The following is a 27,924-nucleotide window of genomic DNA, read 5'->3' as shown; positions in this document are numbered from 1 at the left end:
ACTACTAAGGGCAATTATTGTCCTGTACTCCGGCACATGTATTTGAGTGAAAGCGGGTCCCCATACTGCTACTTCTAAAATTGCCACCTCGGGCGGGCTGAAGCAGGTCTAAGTTTGTGGACCCCTCCTCCTTAATCTATATACAGCGGATCTGGGAAAAGCCTGGGGAGTGTCGATCAGGTTCCTCCAAGATTAGGCCAATCCAAACTAAATATCATGCAATATGCAGATGATATAGTGGTAACGGGCCATACCCAAGTTGCCATATAATTAGCCCTGAGCAGCCTCCACATATACAATGGTAAAAACCATCTCACCATAAACTAAGATAAGAAAGACCAAGGTCCTGATCTTCGACCGCTACAGAAACAAGAAGCATCTTGCATGGGGAGCAAGATCATCAAATCAGCAAGAAAGTTTAACTACCTGGGTGTTTCGTTTGCAAAGAGTTCCAAACCTACTACCCTACAGCCTCCCTGAAAAAAAAGCGCAGCTATTACGTACAGTCTCAATTGTCTGAATATGAAACTAAAAAGTGCTTCTGCTGCCCCTATACTTAGGATTACAAAGGCGACCCTTCTCCCTGCGCTTTAATATGGTCACCAGGCCTTTCGGGGCCTGTGCTCCTAGTCTCAGCAAGCACAGTGGACTGACTATAAGAAAATATTCCAACTACCTTAACGCATCCGCAGGACAAAACTCCGACTGGAATTTAGATGCTGAGACAAACTTTAGCCTGTAAGTCAGTGTGGTGATGACGCTGGAGCCAAGGTAAGTTAAGTAGTTTATTTGTTGGCTACACGGCTGTGGAGCACACAGCAGAAGCTCCACTAGTTACAAAGCAGCTCCAACTGTACCAAATATTTTCAACCTTAAACATTCTAAGAACATTGCACAAAGAAGAGTCATCACCAAGCAACATATTACACTGGTAGAAAATGCCAGAGAAGCATTCGCACACAGGCCAGATACTACAGGCCGATATAGTGAAATAATACTTTAGGGTTCTTAAAGCACCAACCAACTCATTTAATGCCTGCTTGAAATGGATATTCGCGACCCCAGGCAATCCTTGGCATCAGCAAGCATAAAAAGCCATTACCTGCTTCCAAATTAAAATTGGTGTTAAAATCAAACGTTGTCTCTTACATAGCCTGGAAAGGGACACTCAATAGGCAATTGAAATTAACTTCAAATCAAGAGGATATATCTTCATACGGTTCTCTGTTATTTTGCTTCCCTTGAATAACTCAGATTTGGTAAGGAAGCCACAACCATACTTCTCAGAGGCCATCAATGGGCAGTCTGGCAGAGACATTCTGTATATGCGCTTGTTAGGGCTACCACTGGCCGATTTCAACCTGGCTTGGCCCTTCCATGGATAGAGAGAGGCATGCAGGCTATGCAAATTTAAGCAGAAATCATGGCTGCATTGTTGCCCCAAGCTGGATGCCTTCAGGAGGTCTGTGTTGAAATCTATATACCGGACTCCGGCGGTTTGCACCTGCCTGGAAGCTTCATCGTTCTGTTTCATCCAAACTGTGTAAGAGCCTTATTGAGGTGTAGGACATTTGCCTAGGAACTTAGTGATCAGCTTCGACCCCAATATACTGATTCTCGTCACATTATCTCTACTCAAAAGCTGATAACAGACTACTTCAAGCAGAAATCCTGAATCATGACAATGGTGAGGTCAAGGAGCCCTCGGACTAACTGTGGGAACACAGGTAGGAGAGGTGTAAGCATCGGTATGTCTACTGTTTGAATTCTTAGCTGTGCAAAATAAATCTCATCGTATTGATAGTCCCCTCCACCCCATCTCGCTCCACCCAACAACGTATATCAATTTCAAATGATCTTTTGTTATTTTTGGCTTTAACTATCATTTTCACCTTGTGTTCTTTGCATTCATTGGCATCCCTTTTTACAGATCGGGGAATTTTGCACCCTTTAGGCTTTGCTCTCCTGCTACTTTTCTGCTGTCACGCTTAGGTGTCAGCCTTTGCATGAAACATCTTTCTGCATGGTTTGGAGCACTTTGTCCCTCCAATTGCCGGGGGGATCTGGAAAAGGCTCTTTAGACCCTGCTGTCCTGCAGTTTTTCATGGCAACACTAAGGTGCTAATCTTTGCGAGAATCAGCTTGTTGCACTATATGAAACTCCTGCTCCCTCTGCTCTTGATGCTTATTCACTACCATCTCCTTTTCTTGTTGAAGGAAACCCTGTTCTCTCAACAACAATTTTAATGCGAAAGTTAAATAAGGTTCCTAGCTTTGGCAATTTTAGCATAGATGGACATTTTAACATTGTATGCATACAAATTGTTATGGTTCTTATTAACTAAAACAATCAATTTGACAATGACAGGACATCTTCCTGGTCGTACAGCTCCTGCTGGAATTTCAGAACACCAGTGCGAACAATATCCGTGCCGATGCCTTGCAGATCACAAATGGTGTATACACCTGGAGGTGGCTCAACGTTTCTTGCGAGAATGGGGAGAACCTTGGTTAGATCGAATCGCCACCGCAGAGAACGCGGAGTGTCAGCATTTCTGTGCATTGTGATGTCATCTTGTCAGCGGGCGACCCACAACAAAGGCTGTATACGCCTGCCATAGGGCCAAGGGCTTGGTGCTCCTCCCTTCATGGTGACCTGCTTTCAGCCCTCTTGTTGGAGGTTTTAATATTTGTGCTGAGTTAGCCTGGCAAGGCCTTGCCCTGCACACTGTTAAATGTTACCTTTCGGTCATACCAGCTTTTTAGCAGTTGTCAGATCAGTCCTCACTGTTTTAATCACCTGTTGTGACTTATTTTCTTAAGAGCCTGCAACATTTGTTCCCTCTTTCTCCTTTCATCATGCCCCATTGGGACCTTAATTTGGTCCAAACGTTCCTCATGGGCTCACCTTTCGAGCCCCTGCTTACTTATCCGCTCAGACTCTTTACTCTCAAGACTGCCTTTTTGGTGGCCATTACATCAGCCTGGAGGATCAAGCTCTTTAAGTTAACCCTCCGTACACAATCTTTTACCCAGACAAAGTGATTCTTTGGACACGTACCTCTTTTCTGCTGAAGGCGATAACTCCTTTTTCAGGTCAGCCAGAGCCTCCAGCTTCCACCTTTTTTGCCCCACTTCATCCTTTTGAGGAGGAGAGACTCCACTGCCAGGACTCAAACAGAACTCTCTCTTTGTACATCAACCGCACTAAAGAATATCTGGCGGACTGTCAGCTCTTCATTTGGGTTCACTGGAGCGAAAAAGGCAAGGCGGTGCAGAAACTAACCAGCTCTCGATGGATTGTACTCTGCATCAAGATCTGATACACATTTGCTAAAAAGCTGCCTCCTGAGGGCTTGCAGGCCCATTGGACCTTCAGTACACTTTTTCTTCAAATTCTTCACCGTCCCTCCCATCCTCCCCTTTCTGCAAAATGGGGTTTTCACCTGAACATCCTGTTTGATTCTGCAGATTGGTCAAGTACTCAGTGTCTGTGTGTTTTTAGTGTGGAATTAGTCATAAAAGAAACTGTCAGCACATCAGGGTGGTGCCAATATGGGCGTCACACGCATCACTTGTGATGCGGTCAGTGCTGACACGAAGCCGATTGATGCCATCGACCGGCATGCAGAGGTTCTGCTCAACATTTTTCAGAACTATTATGAAGAGTGGGAAATATTCTAAGGTGAGCTATCTGCAGTTAGATAGTCTTGTGAGGAAATGGGGGTGTATTATATGGTATGGTTGTGTGACCTCAGCATGTAATAAACGAAACCTAAAGGTCTGAAAAATTTGGTAAGTGTGTCAACCCTTGGTAGCTGTGACTCTGAGCAGCAACGCTTTCACAAAGAAACAAGTGTAAAGCATTTAAACGGCAGCAAAAACAAATGTGAAAGAAATCGACAAAACACCAAAGAAATCCCACACCAATTTATAAAAATAGACTATTTTTATGTATTTTTAGACACAACAACATAAAGGATCCCCCAAAGGGTTCCGGAGATATGGAATGTACAAAGTATAATATCCGGCTATTTCACTCAACCGTAAACGGGCATTGCAAAATTGACATTTGAAACTTTTTCACCAAAAAGCTTGGATTAGTTGGAATGTGGTCACTTAGAGTCAAGTTAGGCGACCAACACCAGAAAGGAGTCAATCAGGGGGACAACCAGGTTCTCAGAAACAGTTACCTCAGCAGGTGAATCAGTCAACTAGTTCCAGGCATTTTTAGATATTGCTGTGCCTGCCTTTGGAAGTAGTCCTGATGCAAGGGATGATGGATGCAGACGATGCTCAGAGGATGCTGTGGATGCGATGCGATCAATGGGGGTCTTGCTGCATCTAAGCCTTGGTCCATGAAGACGGTGAGGTGGTCCTGACAGGGTCAACATCACTTGAAGTCCTCTTTGTGCTGGCAGAAGCCAATTTGCCATTGGCCTACCGGTCGCCCAGTATTGCTGTCACAAGCCAATTCTTCCTCGGTCGATAACACATAATCGGGGTGAGGGGAGGGTGACTACAAACTTGCTCCAGCAGGCTTCTGAGTCTCTTGGCTTCGTCTGGGCTCTTGAAACTGCTTCTCCTTGGTCAGGACATAGAAGGCACAGTTCCTCTCCTTTGCTAGCCACCAGGTTCAGCAGGTGCAGTCAATGTTGGTGCATTCTCTGTTTGCTGGTATCACAGTGCAGGAGGGCTGTCGTCTTCCGTCCAGTTGAGATCTGATTTCGAGATGTCAGGGTTGCCCTATTTATGCTCAGAATCTGCCCTCGAGGTGCGATGCGGTTGCTAGCCAATGAACTATCATGTTCCCTCTCACCTGATGAGCACTTCCTGCAAAGTGTGGCATCTGAGCATCCCAGTATGCACCATTCTGCCCACTTAAAGTAGGACCCCTCTTCCGGCGTGTGGAGCTCCCCAGCCCAACTCCGAGGTGTAGCTACTAAGGGGGCTGCACAACACTAGAAAAAGGGTTTGGTAACTGGTTTCCCCTCTCCTGTCCCAAGTGCCAGCCTGTCGGCATAAACAGTGTTGGGGCCACTCTCCCATGCGTTACCCACTTACTTTTCAAAGGAGGCTTCTCCTTTGAAGCTCCCCTTTTGGTCCAACACACATGTGGCCACCTGCAGGAGGAAGCTGGCACCTCATTCCACAAGAGGCCCCCTATTGTATTCTTTCCTGGGAGTCGTTCGCACTTCTCCCCAGGAGGGCAGAAAGCTGTCTCAGCTACAGGGCCCTGTGTGTAACCAGTATGGGCACAGGTGTCTAAAGGCATCAAAGTGGCAAACTTTACAAAAGTTGTCCACTGCTCCTTGTTACATTAATTGTGACCTGAGAATCAAGTCAGGCTTAATGTACCTTGGATGTCCCACTTAGGTCGCATCGTTCCATAGTTAGCATAGCAGAGGGGGTCAGAGTGTAACTCCGCACTCGCCAATTGGGCGACCAAGCTTACCCACAGTGACGACAGTGTAAAGTTACATGCTGTAGAGGTGACTTATACATATACCAGGTGGAAGTTGGACTTTGCCATTACTTTAAATGGCAAAGTCAGCCCAGCAGTTACACTGCTTTCCATCCACGTTTTACCCAGGGAGGCACAAGTGCTGCAATACCTGGGGGAACCCTCTAACTTTCATGCCCTGGGTAACATTTTCTAGGGACAGACAGGCAAGCTAGTTCAGCCAATTGGGCAAAAGCCAGAGTCGACAACCAGCAGCATCAGTCCAAAAACTTGAGCGACCATTTAACGAGGCATTTCCTTACAAGTCTCTACCAGAAAAAGCATTACTGATGGTAAGTAACTTGTTCTTCAGGACAAACACACACCGCATTCCTCCTAACCCCCAAACTCGGGACACCAACTCTCTTCTGTTTTTTCCCTCCGATTTCTGCGGAATGTGTTGGATTGTGGAGGAAAATTTACTGGAGTAATTTTACCCACATTGGTGTGGGATGCTCATCTGAATGGAATGAAGTCCAGATTTGCCAATTCGGCAAATATGTACACTGGAACTTGTTTTAATATTTCCTAATTTAGAGTTAAGAATTACATAAAAAGCCCTAAAACAATTTTCAGTAAATGCCTTGAATTATACACCAGACATAGACTACATAAAAGGAGAGAAACCAAGGGGACCACAGCTGCGTCCACTTCAGCTTCAAAAGAACCACGACCCACTGCCACCCGCAACAGGTTCCTCGCCGGAGCTGGAGCAAGATCACCGTCGAGCAGCTCTCCACTTCCCTCAGCCAGAACCCCCCCGCCAGCTCAACGGACCCCAACGAAGCAGCCAACAACCTCACACAGTGGCTGACCACCTGCGCAGACGACCTCGCACCACTAAAGAACCCTCCCAGCAGGCCCGGCAGCAAGAAAACCCCCTGGTTCACCGACGAACTCAAGGACTCCAAGAAGAACTACCGCACCCTCGAGAAAGCCTGGCACCGTGACCCGACCACAGACAACATGACCGCCCTCAAGCACGCCACCCGCAAGCACCACCACCTGATCCGCACCACCAAAAAGACGGCATTCAAAGAACGACTGGATAACCACGCCCACGACAGCAAGGAACTCTTCAGCATCGTCAAAGAGCTCTCCAACCCCAGTGCCGGAAACGACATCACTCCTTTGCAAAACCTCTGCAACTCTCTCGCCTCGTTCTTCCACCGCAAAATCGCCGACATACACAACAGCTTCGGCGCACCCACCACGCACCCAACCACCGAACCAACGCCCCCCACCACCACCCTCTGCAACTGGACCCCGGTCAGCACCGAAGACACCACCCGCACGATGAACACCATCCACTCCGGATCACCAACCGACACCTGCCCCACCACATCTTCAACAAGGCCGACACCATCATCGCACCCCAACTCCGGGACATCATCAACACCTCCTTCCACACCGCCACCTTCCCGGAGAGCTGGAAGCACACCGAGCTCAGCGCCCTCCTGAAGAAACCCACAGCGGACCTCACTGACCTCAAGAACTTCAGCCCCATCTCGCTCCTCCCTTTTCCCGCCAAAGTCATTGAGAAGACCGTCAACAGACAGCTCGCCGCCTTCCTCGAGACGAACGGATCCCTCGACCCCTCGCAGTCCGGTTTCCAAGCCAACCACAGCACCGAAACCGCCCTGATCGCAGCCACTGATGACATCAGATCCCTGCTCGACAACGGGGAAACGGCGGCCCTCATCCTCCTGAACCTCTCCGCAGCGTTCAACACTGTCTGCCACTGCACCCTAGTACAGCACCTCAGCAACATTGGAATCCAAGGAAAGGCACTGGAATGGATCATCTCGTTCCTCGCCGGAAGAACCCAGAGAGTCTGCCTCCCCCCGTTCAGATCCGAGGCCACCGAAGTCATCTGGGGCGTACCACAAGGATCATCACTCAGCCCAACCCTCTTCAACTTCTACATGAGCCTCCTCACAGCCATCGCACTCCAACACAACCTCAACATCATCTCCTACGCCGACGATACCCAGCTGATCCTATCCCTCACCAACGACCCCGCCACCGCCAGGACCAGCCTACACGAAGGAATGCAAGACGTCGCCGAGTGGATGAAGAACAGCCGCCTGAAACTGAACTCAGACAAGACGGAAGTCCTCATCCTGGGATCATCGCCCTCCGCCTGGGACGACTCCTGGTGGCCCCCTGCCCTGGGCACCACTCCCAAGCCAACGGACCACGCACGCAACCTGGGCGTCATCCTGGACTCCTCCCTCTCGATGGCCAGACAAGTCAACGCTGTCTCCTCATCGTGCTTCAACACCCTGTGCATGCTACGTAAGATCTTCAGATGGATCCCCACCGAGACTAGGAGGACCGTCACCCAGGCACTTGTCACCAGCCGACTGGACTACGGGAACACCCTCTACGCTGGAACCACAGCCAAACTCCAGAAAAGACTCCCAACGCATCCAGAACACCTCCGCACGACTCATCCTGGACATTTCCCGACACAGCCACATCTCCGGCTCTCCGCGACCTCCACGACCTGGGCCCCAGGTACCTCAACGACCGCCTGACCTTCTACACTCCCACCCACCAGCTACGATCCACCAGCCTCGCCCTCGCCGCTGTTCCACGCATCCGCAGAGCCACCACCGGAGGAAGATCCTTCTCCTACCTGGCAGCCAAGACATGAAACTCCCTCCCCATCCACCTTCGGCTGACCCAGGACCATCTCTCCTTCAGAAAGCAACTCAAGACCTGGCTGTTCGAGCAGTAACGGACCCCTCTCCCCCAGCGCCTTGAGACCCTTACGGGTGAGTAGTGCGCTATACAAATGCTATGATTTATTGATTGATTGAAGTGTATCTATATTTTTATTTCTAAACCATCTATGAGTGGTGGAAGAAAGAGACACATTACTATATAATTTACTGCTCGCATAGTAAGTACATTTCTACAAATTTTTTGGGTTGCTATTAGCCATTCGTAGCAGCTGTTGATCTCAAAAGATTTGGAAACAGTTCATTGTTGTGCTGCCTTTTTCTGTACAGACCATTATCCGCACATAACAAAGAACTTGTGAGGCTGTATAAAGAATTCCCCATTTAATTTTAAACGCAAGAGTCATAACCTTTTAGCTCCTGTTAGGGGTCACATTTTTAGATCTCGCCTACCTGACAGAATTCCCTGAAAGGACCTGATGTCAGCATGCATGGGTGGTGCTTGTATATGGCTCCGCTCGTTACTCTCGGAACAGAACAGCATTGATGTGGAGTCGCACGGCTCCGCCTTCTGATGCGTAGAAGCACAGCTTTGAATTTTTTCCGGACCTACTCTAGGACCTGGGAATAATTATAAGCTGAGGAATCTGCAGTTAGAAGTATCCATCCGAACAGGCACGCTGCAGAAAGCTTGCCTTTAATATCCCAGAAACTCTTTGATGGCACTTGCATCTCCGTCAAACCAGTGGCGGACGTTGTCCGTGTATTATGCTCCAGTGATAACTGAGTCTGTGTTCCCCAAGGAGGCCCCATAATCGTGCTCTACTGCTGGGAGAGCATTCAAGACGATTACTAACATATACATTCTGTTGCAGCAGGCTGGCATGAAGTATGACGTTTCAGCCTTTGACAAATGGGAATCCGATTTTGTTGAGTGAATAACTAAAGGCCAGCAGGAAAAGGCTTGCTTGCTTGACAGAAAGGTCTCTTTAACCCCTTCCATGCTGGGCCGATTTTCCTCGTGTGCTAGGCTTTTAAAGAATCAATGGCTTTATGACGGCCCCCAGCCGTCATCAGCACACGAGCACTGTAATGCATGACGGATGGGGGCCGTCATCAGCATGGAAGGGGTTAAATGCTCGCCAGAAATTGGTCTATGACAGCTTATCTACCTGTCCCTGGCACTATTTGGTAGAATCGACCCAGAATTCAGTCCCAAAGCTCATTTTCTTCTACTGACAATGACTTTGGTTTAGGAGAGCACATCAGTATATCAGTTTTGAGCAAACGTTTTGGCACAGATAAATGCTTCAGATTGCCTGCTCCACTAAAGTAGCCCATCGTTGGTTTATCAGAGGACACTTCGGCTAGTAAAGAGAAAACAGCCTTTGAAATATCAATCTAACATTGCACTGGTAAGCTTTTCCTGTCACTGCCTTGACTGTGGTTCACAGAAATGCTGGTTGAGGACACAGGTGAGACTTTTTCCCACTGATTGATAAGCCCAAGTAAATGGCATAGCGGTTTCATTTGGTGAGCATGGACAAGGCTTTGCACTTGGTTTGTAAGCTTTACCAGCCTCTGATACTGGTTTGGCTGCACTGTAAATGCACCACCACTGCTACTTGGTATTTGGTAAACACTTGTGGGGCTGCAGTGACCTTGAAAAGGACTATGAATTGGTGATGTATTCCTACTTAACACAAAAGTCAGATATTGGTGGTGAGCCTAATGCATGGGTATGTTGACTTATGTTGATGTTAGATCAACCATCACTATGTGTCCATGGTTTTCAGAAGCCAAGTGATGCCCTGAAAGTTTGCAACCTAGAAGCGGTTAAATGATATGTGGTGGTTGAGCTCTTGCACATCCAGGAGAGGGTGCAATGTTTCATTCTTTTTGGCAATTAGGGAGTCCAAGGAATACACCCTTTATCCCTGTTGTTGTAATGGCACTATTTCTTTAGTGCCCTTGAGCTCGCACCTCTAACAAGAGCCTTTGGTGGTCAGTTTTGATTTTGTGTGGGTGTGTGATTTGGAGGGTTGATGTGAAATTCTAGAAATTAATTGTCCCTACTTGAACTGCTGATGGCTTTCCTGAACGGTTGTCTTCATGTGCTGGCTCATCGTTACGTGTCGGTGGGTTTGTATCTGCTGAAAAGCCTTTCTCTTTTTTGCTGTTGATGTTGGCTGCTTCCCATTGTATTTTTTCTAACATCTCACCAACTTGCAGTCTGAATAGATGCTGGTCATCAAAGGGTAAACCCATGAAATGCGGCTTAACCTTTGGCTGAAAACCAGAGATCCTGAGCCAGCAATGACCGTGCAGAGGATACTTGTGTTGATTTACCGTAGAACTGTTCTGAGACTCACTTTGGGAAGCCATTCGAGACTATTTCCCCCCCTGCGTGATCTCCTTTACTATCTCCCTGTGCGAATCAGGGAGATGTTGCACCAATTTTTCCAGCTCCTGCCTTTTGTGCCATAAAGGACAACGAATTAGCAGTATGCGACTGCATTGTCTGCGGGGGTTTATCTTAATTCCTTTGTCGGCGGACATTGTCTTTCCTATGTCTTACATGCGGTCCTTTTTTGGGCTGTGCCCACCACTAGCGAGTCTGGGAGCACGCAGCCATGAATGAACAATTTGTCTCAGTTTAGGTTTGAATCTTCTTCTCTAGCCATGGTGTAACTACCCAAACTTCACTGGGTCCTTAAAGTTCTCTGCCTGAACACTTGAGCATTGTTTGTAACATGAACAAGAACTGGATTCTCTTCTCAGTTTACAGTGTATGGCTATAGAAAGGAGTCATTGATGGCATCCACTCTTTAACTAAGCCAAGCTCATCGTTTTGTTCTGTTTCCCGGGGTCCTGATATGGTGGTCTGCAGAGAGGCCCCTTTCTGAATCTAAACAGGTGAAGGGCAGCGAGGTTGGATAGGTAGAGTCCACCAGAAAGAGCAGTGCAAAGGAAACTTATTTTTTACTATTGTGAACTAAATTTACCACCTTGTAAACCCATTTCTCAATTTTTTCAAAACCTTGCTTAATATTCTGCTCTTGCTGGTGTGTCGCGCTCTGGGGGATGTGGTGTCATTTACAAACGGGCATGTTTTACAAAAGAGCACTCCTTGTAGCATTTCACCTATCACTTTTCTTTCCTGAAAATAAACCCCATAGACAAGAAATGTTTGTCGATTAACCAGTCCTAACCTTCTTAATCCGGAAAGCGTCTACGTCGTCTACGATATGGGGCACACAAATCCAAACATAAAATAGCTGTGTGATTGATTGCATGTCTTTTGCAGTGAACAGTATTGAAATATTTATTTACGTACGTTTAAATAGGTTCTGTTTTCCCAGTCAATCAAAAATGCACTTTAATTGCTTGGCAAGATGTTATCCTTAGGAAGCTGTAGCGCATGCAACCCGGTCTCATCGGTGTGTTTAAATAATGTTCAATATACAGGTGAGTTTAGTAACTTTCTCCAACTGTTGTCAGACAGCTTAGCCTTCTGTGAACAGGTACGATAGCCACACTTTCCTGGGTTTTGCCCAGAAACTTCCTAGGCTCTAGCTAATGTTTTACTATGGTTAATGATATGGCACAATCTTTTAAAACTCTGATATCTTCTAGGACAAACCCCAGTGATAAGGTGGTGATAAATGTTAATAAGGTTTAATTTTGTGTTTAACTCTGCAGACGATAGTGGACGAACAGTTGGCTTTGAAGAGAGTGGCAGATATTGTTATTAATCTATATGCAATGACAGCAGTCTTGTCCAGGGCAAGTCGATCCATCAGTATCGGGCTTCGCAACCATGACCATGAAGTAAGTATCACATTTAATACACCTATATTGTAAGAATACATGACTCCTTCAACAAGAAATCAATGAGTGTTTCAGAAACCAGTGCGGTTGGGGGGTGGGGTGGGGGAGTGGGGGGTACACCAATGTACCCCACTACACTAGGCTCTTATGACAGTACAATGTACAACACTATCCTCCACTCTGCTGTACCAGACTCCACTTAATGACAGAGCACTCCATGACAGTAAACTCTTCAAATATATAAATTACGCACCTCCTTTACATTTATGTAGCTTTATTTATTCTTTAACTACAAACCAAACTTCAACTACACATAAATGTAATTTTGAAAATGTATAACTTCATAATTTACCGAACACTTTCAAATTATTATAACTTGTGTACCTCCGTACACAATGTATTCAACTTGGTAACCACACTACATTAACTATAACTCACCATTCTACCAAGCAATGTGTTCTCACAGAAGAAGTGATTTCGATGCCTTAACAATAATTATAAATCCTATTCCTTTAAATGGGAAAAGTGATATAATAGGAAAGGTATAAGCCGTGCATGGAGAAAGCCTTGTTATGGTTTATGTAGTGTGGCTACTGAGTTAAATACACTGTGTACGGAGGTGCGCAAGTTATAATAACTAGAAGATGTCTAAAGTGTGCCAGTAAGGATTTTGAGAGACAAAATAGAAAGAATCAGTCCAGGACAAACCAGAGCCTGGGCTACTGTGCAGTAACTAGCTACAGTGGCCAGAGGTTTATATGACCAGTGGATAGAAAGTTAGTCTTTGACTTATTTTGTTAATGTTTGATTATGTTTAATTAAAATATATTCAGAACAATAAAAATAAAAAAACAACGAAGTCCGCACAAAAATGGATTCAACTAGGTAGGATTTGTTAACTGAGCCTTACACAAATAGAGATAACTTTCTATCATTGTTAGCTGTTTCCGGGGTATTTTGTCCATCTATTGTCCTGTCACCTAGATTTGCTAGACTATTTTTCTTCTGGCGTTAATGTATGATGTGTGCATCTTAGAGAATGAATGTGCTGGTAGCCCAGCTGATGATGTATACATTTTAAGTGCGCAGAACCCAATATCCCAGTCGACCACACTACATTATGCTAGTGAAATCTGTTAGAACCCACGGAAAAGTTTGTTCTTAACAGAAAGTCTTTATTGCATTGGAAAATAACATCTTACTACAATGGTTGTGTATTTTAAAATGCTCATTTATCAACCAAAAATGAAGCATACAAATTAAAGCACGAAAATAAGAGCTTTGTGAGTAGGATGTGAAGGATATCCCAAGGCGTTAGGATTTCAGGGCAGAAAGTGAATTGTTATACATGCTGCTCTAACTCGATTCAGTTTTTTTATTATCCCCTAAAGGCTGGGAAGTCTTTATAAAGAGGTTTCAGTGGCGTATATAACTTATGTCTTTGTGGTTTTTAGGGCTCGGGCCTGCGTCACCACAAAGTGGGGGCGGAGCTTCCGAGCTCTTTTGTATTCGAAAAAAAAAAGAATTCTGAAAGGGGTCCAGGCTGGCACATTCCTTAGTGCGCGCCGCGTTTTTTATGGCATCTGCCTAGTGATTCGTCTTCGCTGTGCTGTCTATTTAGTAGCCTTGACGTGAGAGGCTATATTTACTTTTCATCCGTCATTTATTTCAGTTTCATGGCATAAAGTGTGCGGTTACGTGCACGGAAGACTTATTAATCTTAATTAGGAGCTGTCAGGGTGGCCGTGTAATGCATTCCAGATGGTGTGCGCACGTTCACCATAGAGCAGTGAGTTTGTCGGGCGCGCGTCCTCCTCACGTGCACACAGGCATAGCGAATCAGTGTCATAGCGAAAAGACAACATTTTGTCACGTCTTTTATGAATTTATGACATGTAATTTCAGGTAGGTTACATCAGCTCGATTAATGTTTCAACCACGGCCTGTTTCGAATACAAGTTCAGTTGTTATATAGTCCCGAATTCAAAATGGTCTCTCGCAGTAAAGTTTTCTACGAGTTGAATTTAATTCTGACAGGGTCCGTTTTGCATGCATGTGTTTAAATCACAAAGGCGACATGCAAGGGAAGTGTACAATTGATGTGGTTTTTTTTTCGGTTTGTGTTTATTAAATGAGTGCAGTTGGAGGCATGAAAGGGCTCTTGGCAACAGGCGGTGAAAGCTGGGAGGCGTGATGTGGCCTCTTTGTTTCTGTAGTGCTGGTCGGTGACGGCGCGCTATTCTTCTGCTGCGGTTGATGGATGACCTGCTCAGAGGAGGGCAGATCTGAGGGAATGGCCTGCCGACAACAAAACGTCATCTGTGTGACTGGAGGGTTTTTAAATACTAAAGTTGTGGCCACCAACGAGACTTGCCTCTTCTTAGTAGTTCAAGAACTTTTCTTAAACAAAAACGTCACCGCTTAATAAATCATTATCTCGCTTAAGACCGCTAGCACGCTTTTTAGAAGCAGTTTGCACCCGCACACAAGTTTGAGGAAAGTTCTTAACACGCTCCACCCCTTGAAGGTGACCGTGACTTCTTATGCTTCGTTTTTCGGTCATCTTTTTTATTTCGGTTAATGGGGAAATATGATCTAGGAACCTACCAATTGGGTAAAGGCGATTGTCAGAAGGCGGCACCATCAGCAGAAGACTTCAGGACAGGCAGGCTACGTATTGCAGTAATACCCTCAGCTGTAAAAAAAAAAGAAAAAATCTGACAAAATGTAAAGTTGTCCGGGGCTTACGGTAATGGTTACAGACTACATTAAATGTTCTTTGGGATAAACCAGCTGCTGCAAACAACTGTCTGACTTGCAAGTCTTGGGGTATAATAGTGGTAAGATGCAACCTTGGGGTTATTGCGCTCGAGAGATCTGTGTGTAACCTCTGGCCGTAGGTTTGAATGTTAAAATAGTTCAAATGATTAATATGCCTATTTCAGAATATAGCGTATATTTGTAGATCACGTATTTATGTGTAACATAGACTAGTGGGATAGCGAGTTTGTTGCTTAGAGCCTTGTACAACCCGCATGTTTTAGACTACAGGTGAAATAGCTCAGGGAATTATGTCCTAGCTGCAAACTGCAGCATAAAAACAAGAATAACAGGGGAGATAAATAAATACACCTTCTCTTTTTTTCAAATGGATATCCGCTTCAAAGTCAGTACATTATGTATGTTGATGACCTTGGTCTTCGTCAACCACATCTTTAATAATATGGTGAATTTACCTTGCTAGACGTGCACCTTCCAGCGAACCATGAAACCCGGGCTTTTCACACCTTGCTTTTGCCAGCTGCAGGCACTCACTAGGAGAGAACACAGTCTCCCTGCTCGTGCAGAGTGCAGAGTGGTAGTGCAGAGTGCAGAGTGGTAGTGCAGAGTGGTAGTGCAGAGTGGTAGTGCAGAGTGGTAGTGCAGAGTGGTAGTGCAGAGTGGTAGTGCAGAGTGGTAGTGCAGAGTGGTAGTGCAGAGTGCAGATTGAGAGTGTGAGTGTGAGTGGTAGTGCAGAGTGCAGATTGAGAGTGTGAGTGGTAGTGCAGAGTGCAGATTGGTAGTGCAGAGTGCAGATTGGTAGTGCAGAGTGCAGATTGGTAGTGCAGAGTGCAGATTGGTAGTGCAGAGTGCAGATTGGTAGTGCAGAGTGCAGATTGAGAGTGGTATTGCAGAGTGCAGAGTGGTAGTGCAGAGCGGTAGTGCAGAGTGCAGATTGAGAGTGCAGAGTGCAGATTGGTAGTGCAGAGTGGTAGTGCAGAGTGCAGATTGGTAGTGCAGAGTGGTAGTGCAGAGTGCAGAGTGGTAGTGCAGAGTGGTAGTGCAGAGTGCAGAGTGACGGTGAGTGCAGAGTGACGGTGAGTGCAGAGTGACGGTGAGTGCAGAGTGGCGGTGAGTGCAGAGTGGCGGTGAGTGCAGAGTGGCGGTGAGTGCAGAGTGGCGGTGAGTGCAGAGTGGCCAGTACTACCAGTACTACCACCATCAGTACTACCACCACCAGTACTAACACTACTACAGCCACCAGTACTAACACTACTACAACCACCAGTGCTAACACTACTACAGCCACCAGTACTACCAGTACTACAGCCACCAGTACTACCAGTACCACCACCAACAGTACTACCACCACCACCAGTACTACCAGTAGCAGTACTACCACAACCAGTACCACTACCACCACCAGTACCACTACCACCACCAGTACCACTACCACCACCAGTACTACCACTAACAGTATTACGGGCAGCAGTAACACCACCACCAATGCTACTGCTACCAGTACCACCACCACCAGTACTCCCGCTACCAGTACTCCCGCTACCAGTACTACCACCACCAGTACTACCACCAACAGTACTACCATTACCAGTACCACCACCTCCAGTACTACCACTATTACCACTACCAGTACCACCACCAGTACTACCAGTACCACCACCACCACCAGTACTACCACTACCAGTACCACCACCACCAGTACTACCACTACCAGTACCACCACCATCACCAGTACTACCACCATCAGTACTACCACCACCAGTACTACCACTACTACAGCCACCAGTACTACCACTACTACACCCACCAGTACTACCACTACCACCACCAACAGTACTACCACCACCGCCAGTACTACTAGTACCACCACCACCAGTACTACCACTACCACCACCACCACATTAACACACTCCATAACACTTAGCAAAAATACATTACCATTTACAATGCCATTAGCTCAAACTCAAATAAATCCGAGCCCGATTTCATTTCTAATGCTTGTTTATTGTTATTGTACACTTGGGTATTGGAAACCAACGAATGTATTCTGTTTTATTCACGTATTCTAAAATTGCCTGTGTGGGTTAGGTGTAAATATACATTTGAATATACCTTCTAATGTCAACTTTGTTGTTTCCTCAGGTACTGCTTACAAATATGTTCTGTACTGAGACGTTTTTCAAGAATAACTACCTCGTGGCTCAGTTAGAAAAAAGTAAGATTTTTAATTTATTTACTTAAGGAGATTTATGAAGTGTCAATATGTCGCCAAACTGCCACCTCAGAGCACTATGCAAGGAAGTAAAAGCAAGGAGCGAAAAAGGAGGTGCGGAGGGAAGTGAGGTCTGTGTTGGGTGGTATAAAGATTAGACAAGGTACAGAGAAGCAGATCGTTAGGCTGTATATACAGATTAAAGATAAGGTATGACATTTGTTTAAGTGGGGCTCGAGTGGGAACTCAGCAGAGGGAGAAAGAATGGTAATTGTTAATATAAATTTAGGATCCTTCCTCAATTGGTAACCACCCTCTGGCTTTCTCATTGTAGATGGTACAGTATTCCAGAGATATGATACCAGGGGCTGCTCCTCCACATGGGCGTTGGAGTGTCGGCCCACTGTCTTCTCGCAGTGCGAGAAGCAGAAACATTAAATGGTATGAATACCATTTGATGTTTCTGCTTCTTGCACTGTGAGAAAGCAGAAGGGTATTCTTGGTTGGGACGAGTCCCTCAACACTGTTAAACACTTCAAGAGACTCTCCGCCCATCTTGATCAAGAGGCCACCACTGCCTTCTGGTCATGGTCGCCACTGAGCGACTCATGGTCGCCACTGAGCGACTGGTTCAGACGCTCTGCCCTCCGGCTTGACCCAAAACACCAACCAAAGCTGAAGTCTTGGGCGCCGAACACCTTGGTGCTGAACCGACCATAAGTGGCTACCGCTTGGACATGGAGAGGAATTTTGGCGTGGAAACTAAAACGTGGGTCGGATCTGAAAGTTTTGATGTCGACTTCAGAACCTGACTCCGGCAAGCCAGTCAAGTCCATTCTTCATAGACTCTAGGAAAAGCTGGATGCTAGACAAAAACAAATCCACATCAAGTCTCAAACCGGCTGTATCCTTGCCAAGCCTTTGGTTCTGAGGCTCTTGACTCACCGGTACCATCAAAGAAAGGGAAAAAATCAGACAAAGCCACTAGCCCTTTGCCTACTCCACCATCACCACCCTCCCCTTCTTCACCACAGTCTGTTAAAGACATGCTAGACATCTCATCTCAGGGGTCTGCATAGTACGATACAGGTGGGCACGGTGGATGACACAATTCCTTTGGGACACCACCACACCCCAACCCCTGGGACATCTACGATATTGACCATCCATCGGACAGGGACCCAGACTTATATCCTGCCTGCCCCTCCTCTCTTGACAACTCAACAGCATATCAGGAGTTAATCAGTAGAGCTACTGCCTTTCATGATGTACAGCTCCACAAGGAACCCTTAGAAGAGGATTTCCTCTTTTAGATCCTTTCATCTACCCATAGGGCTACTCAGTATTCCTAAGACACAGTGGGTATATTATTAAAGACCATATCTGATAGAGACTACTAGTCGCAGATTCCTTCACGTATCCCCAGGCGTGAGACTGGATCCGGAAACTTTTTGACACAGCATCCCTGCGCGCCGTGGGTCGGGTGGTATCACTCGACTCTGCCCAGGCGTCATCGGCGTACGTGACGTCAGCGAGGTCACATAAGTGCCACCCTGGCGCGCCTATGTCCGTTTTTTCCTTTTCCGCGTGCAACACGGATCTGGTCTCTGCTCAGGCCTGTTTGGGCCCCTTTTTTCTTCTTCATTGGGACTATTTTTTGGTGGAACGGTGTGCGAATGCCTTCGGGCTTCAAGACTTCCACATCGTGTGGGCATCTTATGTCGGCGACGGACCCTCACCTCATTTGTATGTGGTGTTTAGGGGGAAATCACAGCACCACTGATTGTGAGGCGTGCCAACTGTCGAAGCCAAAGTCGCGGCGGGAGCGCCGGATGAAACTGCTCTTGGCGCGTCTCTCAAGGTCGGCGTCATCCCCTATATCTTCCTCGGCAGACGGCTTCAGAAGCGTGAGCGTCGCTCTCCAGTGGTTAAGTGTCGCAGTTTGTACCCGGGGGCTGGTGTTAGGCCTGCTGGGGGCATGGGCTCTCCGTGGGTGATGCGGCCCCGCGTGTCGTCCTCCTATCCATTGTTTCCTGGTGAGGGGGCATCGAGAGTCCAGATGGAGACATATGCAGCGGCTTTGCAGGCCTCGCTGGCATCTCCTCCTCCTTCCTCTCCTGGGCCGTCAGCAGATCCCTTGCCTTGTGCGGGGCCCTCCGCGGCGGCTCCGTCCCGGCACCGACTGGTTCGGATCCAGACTAAGAGGATGTGGTGCTGTTGGGGTGCGCCCCTCTGGGGTCCCTCTTTCGGACCACAGCGTCTCTGCCTCACTGCAAACTCCTGCGGGAGTCCCTTTGGTGTCAGAGGAGGTAGCTGGGGCTCGGGTCGCATCCCCGAGCCCGGCCCGGCCCTCTGGGCAGACGGAGGCCTGGTCCGAGGCTGAGCTGACACCGCCACGGCACCTGCTGGTCCGGGCGGCGCCACAGGGGTCAGTGGACCCTCCTCCTCCCGCTCTGGGTCGCAGTTGGGCAGTGGCCCCTCGTTCCCCTCTGGCGCCCTCCCCGCAGGCGGCTGCCTCGTCGGAGGGTGAGTCGGAGGTTGAATCATCCCGGGCGCCGCCGCATGGGTCGCCGGGCCACCTCCGTCACATCCTGGTCCTTGGCTGGCGGAGGGCTTCGTGTCACTCTCCTGGTCCCGCTCGTTCCTCCACGCAGGCGGCTGCCTCGGCGGAGGTAGAGTTGGTGTCGTTCCGGCGCTGCCCCTTGGCCACTTTGGCTCCTGCTCCACTCCGGTCCCCGGCGTGGTGTGACTTGGAGAAGCCCTATCCGGCGTCTTCCTCGGCGCCAGATGGTGTTGATGTCCTGCCTCAGGCGGCGGACTCTATGGCTCCAGACAGGCGCCAAGTCGCGGATTCGTCTTCAGACGCTCCCTCTTCTTCGGAGGTTGGGTGTCTACTGGTGTCATCCTCCCCGGAGACAGGCCACCGCATGGTGTCTTTTTTACCGGCGTCATCGAAGGGTGGCTCCCCGCCGTTTCTGAGGCCAAGGTGTTCGCTGGAGGAGCGACAGGTCCCCCACTCCTCAGTTCCTTTTGACTTCCAGGTCTGGCCTTTGCCCGCCCCGCTCGGGGCCCTCCGGAGGAGGGTGCGGCCTTCCCTCACGCAGTGTCCACAGCTGTGGGCATTCTGCGCATGGGTGACCCGGTCGCTGATTTCCCGGCGAACCATCTCTTGGAGGTTCTTCACCAGGGCTCTGGTGGGAGGGAGCTATTGCTTCCCTTTGAGGGTTTGCTCCTTTCTTCCCTGATGGGAGCTTGGAGGCGCCCCGCCTCAGGGGATCCGGTGCCTCAACACCTTCTGCACCTGCACCTTCCGGCGGCGCGTGACCCAGCGTGTCTTTTCCTCCACCCCTCTGCCTCAGATTGCTTTTCCCTCCCTGCCGCCACTGTTGACTCCACCGTCCCGGGAGGCCCGCTGGCTGGACTCTTGTCTTGGGGGCGCAACATGTTCGCCTCGACCAGCGCTACCCTGCGGGCCCTTAATACCTTATGTGTGTTGGCTAGGGCCTCCTCTTGTTTGTGGGACATGGCTGAGTCCTTGGGATCCGCAGCTTTACAAGAGACTGTTCAGGTGGACTTACGGCATCATGCGTTGGATGGCCGAGAGCTAGCAGCGTTTATTATCCGCTCCGCTCTGGAGATCTCGGAAGTGCTGGGTCAGGCCATGGCTTGCTCAGATGCCCTCCGTCACCATGCTTGGCTTCGGGATGGCGGCTGATTGATCTTCCATTCGATGGCGCCCTGTTATTTCATGCCCTGGCAGACTCCGCCATCCAAAGGTTCTTGGCGGAGGTCTGTCCTCCTCCTCCTCCTTCCCCTCCTTCCCCTCCTCAGTGACTGCTGAGTTGAGCTGGTTTTGGGCCGGTTGCCCTTGCTGTGAGGTATGTTTTCTGGACACTTGAGTCCTCCTTGCTGGGACTGTGGCGTTGGTGGCTGCTGGACGGCCCCTTTGTTAACTGTGTGTGTTTTTGCTGTAGTTGTTTGCACAGGCTTGGCCCTCAGATTAGGCCTCCTGTTTTCTCTTGGGCTGCTTGACAAGCCTTCCGCGGGTTTTTTTCCCCAATGGCTCTTTCGTTTTTTCCTCTGCTGCGGAAGATCTTCCAAAGAGGGTTCCCATGTCTTGGGACTTAACTTACCCTATGTGGGGTAAAGGTAGCTGTTATAAAGCTTGCAATCTGCTAGGGAGTTCTGGTCGCCTTCGGGCCCCTGCTCTCCATGGTGTTATGTATGTTGCTATTGCTTCTTTTGGTCGTGTGCGCGGACCCCTCGTAATGGTGTGTCCGGGCCTTTCCTCACCTTCCTGCTCCTGTCCTGAGGGCTGCGATGATTCTGTCTTTCTCCCTTGTCAGGCATCGCCTGCCCGGTCTTCCTGCGGCCCCCAGCTGTTCTTCTTGCTTCTAGCGGCTTATTGCTGTCGGCGCCACTCTGTCTGGCCTGTTGCCTTCCGTCTAGGGTGGGCTCACCTTCTTTTCCCTCGTTTCCTGGGGCCCTCTGGGCTTTTCTTCTTCCTCTTCCTTGTCCTGGCATTAGATGGAAGCTCTGTTGCCTGGTAGGGGAGTGGGGTGCTTCGGCCTCTCTGGCCTTGCCCTTGGTTCCTCTGTTGTGAGTGTACGGGCTTCTTCAGACTTCTTTCTTCTTCCCACATCCCTCTTGGGGTCAGGGGTGTTCTGCTTGTGGGGGTTCCTCTTGCATGGGAGGGACAAGGTTCCTTGCCTTGTCCGTAGGTCTGGTCCCCTGTGGGATCCTCTGTTATGTCCAGGCTGGTGTGATCCTTTCGCAGACCCTCCTTCCTCGTGGGTATTGCTAGGGTATCTATTCTACGTCAAGGAATCTACGGCTAGTATTTCTATCAGATGTACGAGTTACTTACCTCCGGTAACGATGTGTCTGGTAGAGACGATTCTAGCCGCCCTTCCTCCCCGTTCTGCGAGGACCCTTGGGTTGGTCTTTGGCACTCGCCTCCCGGTGGGGGGCTGTGTCTCCTGTGAGTGCGTTCTTTTGCACTTTGACAGGCTGCTCCGTATTGTTGCTGTTCCTTCCTCCTCTTTGGTTCGTTGGTTCGTTGGAGGATGGGTTTACGATGGGAATGGGAATGGGACGGGACTGTCTACAAACTGGCAGGGTGGCTGCTGAGGGCTCTGCTCTGTTCTTTCTTTTTGTTCTTTCTTTTGCCCCTGCCTTTGGGTGCTGCAGTGTTGACACTGCTCCTTATGGTGGTGTTTGTCACGATTCCTTTTTCCACTCTTTCTACTCTTTCGCACACTGTTCCCATGCTCCCACAGTTTTGTCTGATGGCTCCGCGTTGCGGCACAGAAAAAATCATCTAAGAAAACAGTTGTAAGCGCGCCGTGGTGGGACTTAAGTGACCTCGCTGATGTCATGTACACGGAATACGCCTGGGCGGAGTCGCGTGATGCCACCCCTCCCCCGGCGCGCAGGGATGCTGTGGCAAAAAGTTTCTGGATCAAGTCTCACGCCTAGGGATAATTCTACGCGAAGGAATCTGCGGCTTAAATCGTCTCTACCAGATACATCGTTACCGAAGGTAAGTAACTCGTACATTAGAGCTAGGGTTATAACACCCAGAGAAGATAATAAATATAAGGCCTTCCCATCTGATCCCATATACATTAAGGGCCAGGTACCACCAGACTCGTTAGTTATTACCACTGCTCACAAGCGGGCTAACTCATAAGCTAGTGGAGCTGACGCCAAACAGAGAGTAAGTGCATTGATGCGGCAGGGAAAAAAGTTGCTGCACAATCTGCAAATCATTGGTTTATTGCCAACTGAATGGGCTTTCTCGTTCGCTCGCTTTGACTATGCTCACTGGGTTGAGTAGGAATACCTGCTCCAATATCTCCCAGAAGGGCATAGAAAGATAGGGCAAGAGCTTGTCTCAGAAGGCAAGATAATATCCCCTACCTCCATATGCTGTGCCCTAGACTCTGTTTGACTTGCTTCAATGCCATGCATGGCTTCGTATTTCTGGTTTTAAACCAGAGGTGCACAGAATCTCCTTAATGTACTCTTTGACAAAGAGCATCTATTTGGTCCCCAAGTTTACCAGACCTTAAAGAAAATTGAAAAAGACAAAGACGGCGAAAGCAATGGGGCCGTTCAAATACCTACTCCCTGTGGCTCCTTTCGCCACTCCAACTATTGTGGATGCTCCAAAACCACCTCTTCGGACACCCCCACCTCTTACCACCGTAATCTAAGTCGACACACATCTCCGCGAGGTTACGTCAGGGTAGAGGCAAAGGTGCTTCCTCACACAGTGCAACACCCACTGCCAAACAATGACTGCCCTCTCCTCCCCACCACACATAACACCTGTTGGGGTGGTTTTCAGGATTTTCTACACACATTTCAATCAATTATACCAGACCAGTGAGTGTTGGGCATTTTCTAGCATGGTTATTGTGTGGAGCTCATTGCCACCCCTCCCAACATTCCACCTCACACCCACAGGCTCGAACATCAAACACTGCTCAAACAGGAAGTTCAAGCTCTTCTTCTTGAAGAAACTATAGAATCCGTCCCTTTAAATCGTCAATGTTCAGGGATATACAACCTATGCGTCCTAATCCCCCAATAAGGACTGACCAGTACGGCCAATTTTAGACCTCTGGCCCCTAAACTAGTACATCCTGTCAGAACTCTTCCTTATGGTCACTCTCCAAGACATGATTTCCACTTCTCCAACAAGGCGACTTTCTAGTAGCATTAGACCTAAAGAACACCTATATTCACATACCAATACAACCAGTACATCACAGATACCAAACGTTTGTGATAGCTGGCAAACGTTATCAGTTCAAAGTCCTGCCTTTCAGGGTGACTACTTCACCTCGGGTATTCACCTAGTGCCTAGCAGTGGTAGCAGCCCATCTACGCAGAAAAAACTTCCATGTGTTCCCTTATCTGGACAATTGGCTTATCTTTGCCAGCCTCTGTCATCAGTGCAAGCAACATACTCAGGCTACCAGAGATCTGATCCATTGCTTAGGTTTCACCATCAGTGTCTTAAAATCTCACCTTCATTCTCTGCAGGTTCAAACTTATAAAGGAGCTATTCTAAACACACAAGTAGAATTTACCTATCCCAATATTGCACAAATCCAAAATTTCCAGGTGTTGATACACCACTTCCAGACAAATCACCGCTTGCTGTGAGAACAGTCATGCGGCTCCAAGGTATGATGGCTTCCTGCATTACCATCGTACCATATGCATTACTACACATACGTTAGTTACAGGACTAGTGCAACAGTAGTTTAAGTCACAGAGTCAATTAGAAGATCTAGTGTTGATAGACCACCGCACTTATCCTTCTCTGCATTGGTGGAACACTGACAACCTGTTAAAAGGGTGGCCTTTCCTTGACCCTGTTCCCCACATCACTCCGAAAATGGACTCACCACTCACAGGCTGAGGTGCACACTTGCAGGATCTCACAGTACAGGGTCTTCAGGGATGCCAATCACCAGAAAATCTACATCAAATACCTAGAGCTTCAAACTGTTCACCTAGCATTAAAATCATCGCTACCTCACCTGATCGGCAAGGCTGTCCTAGTCCGGACAGACAATATGACAGCCATGTACTATCTGCAAAAAGCGAAGGGGGGGGGGCACATTCTCCTCAGTTATCACGCCTATGGCAGACCATTTGGCGCTGGGCTCTACATCTCAACATTCATCTGTTAGCGCCATGCCTCCCAGGAATCTGACGATTCTGCCGGCCTTCTCAGTGGATGTGACAACAAATCCATGAAAGTGAACTCCACCCCAAACCCTCCTCCCTTACTTCCACAGGTGGGGGTTCCCTCAAATAGATGTGTTTGCAGTCGCAGGCAATGCTAAATGGCCAGACTTCCCCTCCAGGTTCCCTCGCCCACTATCCAAGGGCAGTGCTCTATTGATAAACTGGTAAGGGTTACTTGCCCTCGCTTTTCCGCCTCTCCCTCTCCTTCCATTTATGGTTTGTAATCTCAGGCAAACATCTTTCTCACTCCTACTAGTGGCTCCCACATGGGCCCATCAGCCCTGGTTTACAACGCTACTAGACCTCAAAAGAAGCTTGTCATCAGGCTGCACCTTCTCACTCAGATCCTTGGAGAAATCATGCGTCCAGATGCCAGGGCACTCATCCTGTCAATCTGCCTTTTAAGGTTCTAGAATTCGGCTAGCGCGATCTTCCGCCTGAATGTATGACCATTCTCAAAGAAGCCCATAGGCCTACCACTAGAATATGCTGCGCGGTTAAATGAAAAGGATTTCTTTATTGTCATACTACACAAATTAATCCATTCAATGCCACAATACGAAACCTTGTTAACTGCTGCATTTACAACTCTCTAGGCTCGCATTCACTTCACTTCCATATTATTGCATCTTGCTACAATAGCTGCCTATCTGCAGAATAGACAGCATCTCTTTTTATTCAAAATACCAGGCAATAAAGCCTTCATAGAAGGACTTAAGAGTGATTCCACCCGGGTTTCCACCAGCACTATCCTGGAATCTTAACATTGTTCTCACACAACTGATGGCTCCTCCGTTCGAACCCCTACATACTTGCCATTTTCTGGGAAAATTGCATTTTTTATTGACAATACCTCAATTCGATGTGTTAGGACCAGTTGGTTCTTTGCAGAAACCCCAAATTCCTTCCAAAGGTTGTCTCCCGCTGGCGCCTCAACACATCAATTGAGTTGCCAGTTTTTCCCTCAACCAGATTTGGCTGCGGAAAGGGCTCTCCGTGCATTAGATTTCATAAGAGCCCTTATGTGCTACATTAATAGAATTAAAACTTTTCATAAAGGGAATCCTATATCCAAATCAGGGATTGCCAGATGGATAGTGGAGTGCATTCAAACATGTTATATGAAAGCCAAGAGAATTTTACTGACACCCTCTACGTCACATTGTACTCCAAAGATAGGGACTTCTATGGCTTTCTTAGGCAACATCCCAACAGCTGACATATGGAAAGCTGCTACATGGTCTACACCACACACCTTGGCTAAACATTGTGTGGATGTTCTAGCATGCCAGCAAGCTAATGTAGATCAGGCTACACTCTTTTAAACAAATTCAACACCCGAAGATTAGCCACCATTTTTGAGGAGTACTACTTTACAGTCTATGCAAATCATGGGTATTTACTGCCAGACATGCCTCAAATGAATTTTTACTTACCCTATAAGCATCTGTTCGTGGCATTTAGTGCTGTTGATTCACATGCGCCCACCCTCCACCCTGAAGATCTGTGGCCATTGCAGTTTTTCTTTACCTTTTCATATGCATGGACATTTGTTTTCTTACACTTAAAATCACAATGGAGTTGATGCCCTTACAATCACAATGGAGTTGATGCCCATGCACGTTATCACCAGGAGGAGGAATCACTCAAACTTGTGACTCTAAAGACTTCATCGAAGATAAACAACTTGCCCACATCCAGACCCAAAACTAGATAGCAAACATAATTATTTTACAGGTATATTTGATAGAATTGTGGTTGTAAGGTTTGAAGCTCTAGAATATTCTGATATTGAGTTTCTCCTGGAGGATTTTTTGTGTGTTTTCTCTTCATGATACTGTTGTGATGTAAGTAGCATGTTGGTATGATTTTAAGGTGGGCAGTTTTGCTGTTGTCATTCCAGCGTTTTGTTTCTTGAAGTTTTGCTTTATTGAATTGTTAGGAAACTATTCTGCTATTGCGTAGGTTGCCCTCCATTTGGTGTGCAGCACTATGCTATACCAGATAACTGAGATAAAGTAAATGCATACAAATAATGCTACTTATTGAGGTAAAGTTTCATCCCAAATATTTTATTAGTCTCTTGTACTAGTTTTATCTCACTGAGAATATTGTGCATGTGATATTATCTTATTCTGAAAATTGCACGGTATTGCTATATTATTTTTTTTAATTGAATACTGATGTTATCCTGGATCTATTAATATATTTCTGTAAATCTATATTTTTAATTTCAGATTCCCCTGAAAACACGGACGACAGTGTTAAAAAAATAGCTAAGCTGATACTGGAGAACAGATCCTACACATGCTCCCATCCTCTAGATAGGACATTCTAATGAGAAGAGACTTGACAAGACAATCCTTTCCTAAACAATTTCTGTACATGCATAACAAAAACATACTGGCATCTGATAAACATTATTAAATTAAATGACTTCTAGCAATGGCAAAGTCTGTCCTCATGTTTGCACCCAGAACCACCAATCAAAAACCGTAACACTAATTAATAACTTACTTTATTCATATTTATATTGTTAGTGTTAACATTTTTTATGAAGTGTGTAAACCGGATTACTGCCAAACAGATTTTTAGAAAATAAAAATAATCTCTTACTTATGTTAAGTGTTCATTTTACAAAAGGGTTTTGCCTTGGTTTTATCATGTCATTATACTAATTTTGTGGTATTGGTTCTCACTTGGAGGGAAATACCTATAAAATGTGTTGGAAGCTTGATACATGCATAACGGTCACATAGGCATAGATGACCAGTTTTTACATTAACACGTAATATATGTCAAAATACTGACTTTTAACTGCTAAAGGTAAGGCACAAATGTATTGTAAAGAAGTTTATAGTAGACTGGCATGCTTTACATTTTTGGTGTGCAGATGGTTGGATGTGGCATCTGGGAATATTGCATTGACAGTTGAAAATGATTGTATGGTTCCTAATAGCAAGAATGATTTATAAATGCTGCAAGAGCTCATACTCCAACTCAGAATTAGGCAAGATGAATACTACTCTAGACTTTTGACCAGGAATGAGTCAGTCATCAAAAGTACTTCTGTGGAATTAGATCGGCTATTTTGGTTTGTATCATTCAGATATTAACAATCTTCCTATCCGCTATAGATTGTC

General features: G+C 47.2%; 1 protein-coding gene across 1 annotated transcript in view; it reads left to right on the top strand.

Annotated features, from left to right (window-relative positions):
* ACAD9 (acyl-CoA dehydrogenase family member 9) overlaps window positions 1–27,400 on the top strand; it is a 330,356-nt gene extending 302,956 nt beyond the window's left edge. The window contains exons 16-18 of the mRNA XM_086938986.1: window positions 11,893–12,021; window positions 16,945–17,017; window positions 27,019–27,400. Of these exons, the coding sequence (XP_086795112.1) occupies window positions 11,893–12,021; window positions 16,945–17,017; window positions 27,019–27,119 (303 nt within the window). The 3' untranslated portion in view covers window positions 27,120–27,400. The remainder of the gene's footprint in view (window positions 1–11,892; window positions 12,022–16,944; window positions 17,018–27,018) is intronic.
* The last annotated feature ends 524 nt before the right edge of the window (window positions 27,401–27,924 follow it).

This window comes from Lissotriton vulgaris, chromosome 9 (assembly GCF_964263255.1).
Source record: "Lissotriton vulgaris chromosome 9, aLisVul1.2, whole genome shotgun sequence".
NCBI classification, from domain to species: Eukaryota; Metazoa; Chordata; class Amphibia; order Caudata; family Salamandridae; genus Lissotriton; species Lissotriton vulgaris.
Note: the sequence above shows the minus strand (reverse complement) of the source record. Positions and strands in the feature narration are given on the sequence as shown.